Source organism: Nanorana parkeri, unplaced genomic scaffold (genome assembly GCF_000935625.1).
Source record: "Nanorana parkeri isolate BGI_ZX_2015 unplaced genomic scaffold, ASM93562v1 scaffold3873, whole genome shotgun sequence".
Lineage (NCBI taxonomy): Eukaryota > Metazoa > Chordata > Amphibia > Anura > Dicroglossidae > Nanorana > Nanorana parkeri.
The window spans coordinates 5,051-7,687 of record NW_017310140.1 but is presented as its reverse complement, the minus strand read 5'-3'; the positions used below and the strand labels follow the sequence as shown (position 1 = coordinate 7,687).

General features: G+C 47.1%; 1 protein-coding gene across 1 annotated transcript in view; it reads right to left on the bottom strand.

Annotated features, from left to right (window-relative positions):
* Nucleotides 1-156: 156 nt before the first annotated feature.
* Nucleotides 157-2,637, bottom strand: part of LOC108803563 (zinc finger protein OZF-like) — a 5,611-nt gene continuing 3,130 nt past the window's right edge. The window contains exons 4-6 of the mRNA XM_018575394.1: nucleotides 2,263-2,293; nucleotides 1,342-2,184; nucleotides 157-545 (exon numbers count right to left, since the gene is read on the bottom strand). Coding sequence (XP_018430896.1) covers nucleotides 157-545; nucleotides 1,342-2,184; nucleotides 2,263-2,293 — 1,263 coding nt within the window. The remainder of the gene's footprint in view (nucleotides 546-1,341; nucleotides 2,185-2,262; nucleotides 2,294-2,637) is intronic.

The window sequence follows — 2,637 nt, the reverse complement described above, 5'->3', positions numbered from 1 at the left end:
CCGCAGAGGAAACCAGACACAACTATGAAGTCTTAAGTCAACTTTGACCAGAGGAGAGGTCAGCCACGTGTTTTCTGAGGTGTATATCAATGTGCGCTTCTTCCCAGTGTCAGATCTCTGATGAGACATTTCCCGCACGCAGGACACTAAGACACCTCAGGGGTTGTGTGGGGTCTCTGATGTTTGGCAGGACGAGACTTCTGTAAGAAACGTTTGCTGCACTTGGGGTCGGAATACTTTCGTACCATTGTGAGATTTCCGATGAGCGTAAAGATGGCTCACGTGTGAATAACATTTCCCACACTCATTGCAGGAATACGGCTTCTCCCCCGTGTGAGATCTATGATGTATAACGAGATCTGATTTCTGTGAAAAACCTTTCCCACACTCAGTGCAGGAATGGGGCTTCTCACCTGTGTGCAATCTCTGATGTCTGGAAAGATGGTACTTCTGTAAAAAACTTTTCCCGCACTCCGAGCAGGAATACGGCTTCTCCCCCGTGTGAGTTCTCTGATGTCTGGAAAGATGGTACTTTTGTGAAAAACCTTTCCCACACACAGAGCACAAATATGGTTTTTCACCCAAGTGAGATTTTTGGTGTCTGCGTAAATCTGATATTTGGACAAAACATTCTCCACACTCAGAGCAGGAATAAGACTCCTGACACACGTGATATTGTTCATGGACATGAATTGTTGGAAAGACAGCTCCACCCCTCCCAGTCTGAGGTTCCTCAGGATAGGAGGAATACGATGGTCCATCCACACTGTGGGGAACCTGATGGACATTATGGTCTTCTCCTGGACTATGCTGTGTGATATCCTCATCTTCTGGAGACAACGTGAGACGTTCCTCTGAGATCTTCCCGACGTCCCGTCCGTGGACTACAAAGAGAAAAAAAGAGATTATTGGTTGGTTCACCTCACCCAGGACTCCGCCCACATCGGTCAGATTTGTCTCGGAGGATCTCACGTTCCTCCCCTCATTAATTGCCATCTTCCCAACACAAGAAGTTCTACACTTCCTTAATGACTCCGGGTCAGATAGTAAGGATGCGGGGAAGGGACAAACAAGACAGGGACTCACGTTTAAAAAAACTTTTCCCACACATAATGCAGAATTATGGCTTCTCACCTGTGTGCAATCTCTGATGTCTGGAAAGATGGTACTTCTGTAAAAAACTTTTCCCGCACTCCGAGCAGGAATACGGCTTTTCATCTCTGTGAGATTTTTGGTGTTCATCTAAAACTGATTTTTCAACAAAACATTTTCCACACTCAGGACAAGAATATGGCTTCTCTCCAGTGTGAGATATGAAGAATGTTTGTTTCAGTTGGAAACTTTTCCCACACTCAATAGAAGAATATGGCTTCTCCCCTGTGTGGGATCTCTGATGAATGGAAAGAACGGACTTCTGTGAATAACTTTTCCCACATTCCAAACAGGAATATGGCTTCTCCCCTGTGTGAGATCTCTCATGTATGGAAAGACGGGACTTCTGTGAAAAACATTTCCCACACACCGAGCAGGAATACGGCTTCTCCCCTGTGTGAGATCTCTGATGTACGGAAAGACAGAACTTCCATGAAAAGCATTTCCCACACTCAGGGCAAGAATATGGCTTCTCCCCAGTGTGAGTTCTCTGATGCATGTGAAGATGGAACTTGTGTGTAAAACATTTTCCACATTCAGGGCAGGAATACGGTTTCTCTCCTGTGTGGGTTCTCTGATGTCCGATGAGTGTGTTTTTCAAATGGAAACTTTTCCCACACTCGGTACAGGAATACGGCTTCTCCCCGGTGTGAGATCTTTGATGAATGACCAGATTTGATTTTCGCGCAAAACTTTTTCCGCACTCAAGGCAAGAATACGGCTTCTCCCCCGTGTGAGATCTCTCGTGCCTCGAAAGATAGGCCTTCTGTGAAAAACTTTTCCCACACTCAGGGCAAGAATAGGACTTCTGACCCGTGTCAGATTGTTTATGGACCACAAGTGTTGGGAGGAAGGCCCCGCCCCTCCCAGTCTGAGGCTCCTCCGGATAAGAGGAATACGATGATCCATCCACATCGTGGGGCACCTGATGGACATTATGGTCTTCTCCTGGACTATACTGTGTGATGTCCTCATCTTCTGGAGGCCACGTGAGACGTTCCTCTGAGATCTTCCCGATGTCCCGTCCATGGACTACAAATAGAAAGAAAGATTATTGGAGGACATGAGCGGGTTGGTTCACCCCAACCTGAAGAATATATTCGGGGTCACCTGTGCTGATCTGTGTAGGCGTGTCCTCCTCTATGGACGTCCTCATCACTCCGGCCTCCTCCGTATATCGCTGATCATCCCTCACATACGTCTCTTCTACTTCACCCTCAACTTTCATCTTCATCAGATCTTCACCCTAAACCAACAGAACGGCAGAAAGTCTCATCTGTGACATAGAAGTATTTATGATGTGACATCACATAGAAGATCTCATCTTGTAGAGTCCACACGTCATCTCCACATGTCAGAGCGTTCCCTCACTTTATGTTCCCGCCCCTCAACTCCACCCACCTGATCATGGTGGGGGACGGTGAGATCTTCCTGGGTGGGATCCCGGGAATACAGAGGACGGGGACATCTCTCTGGTGGGTTCCT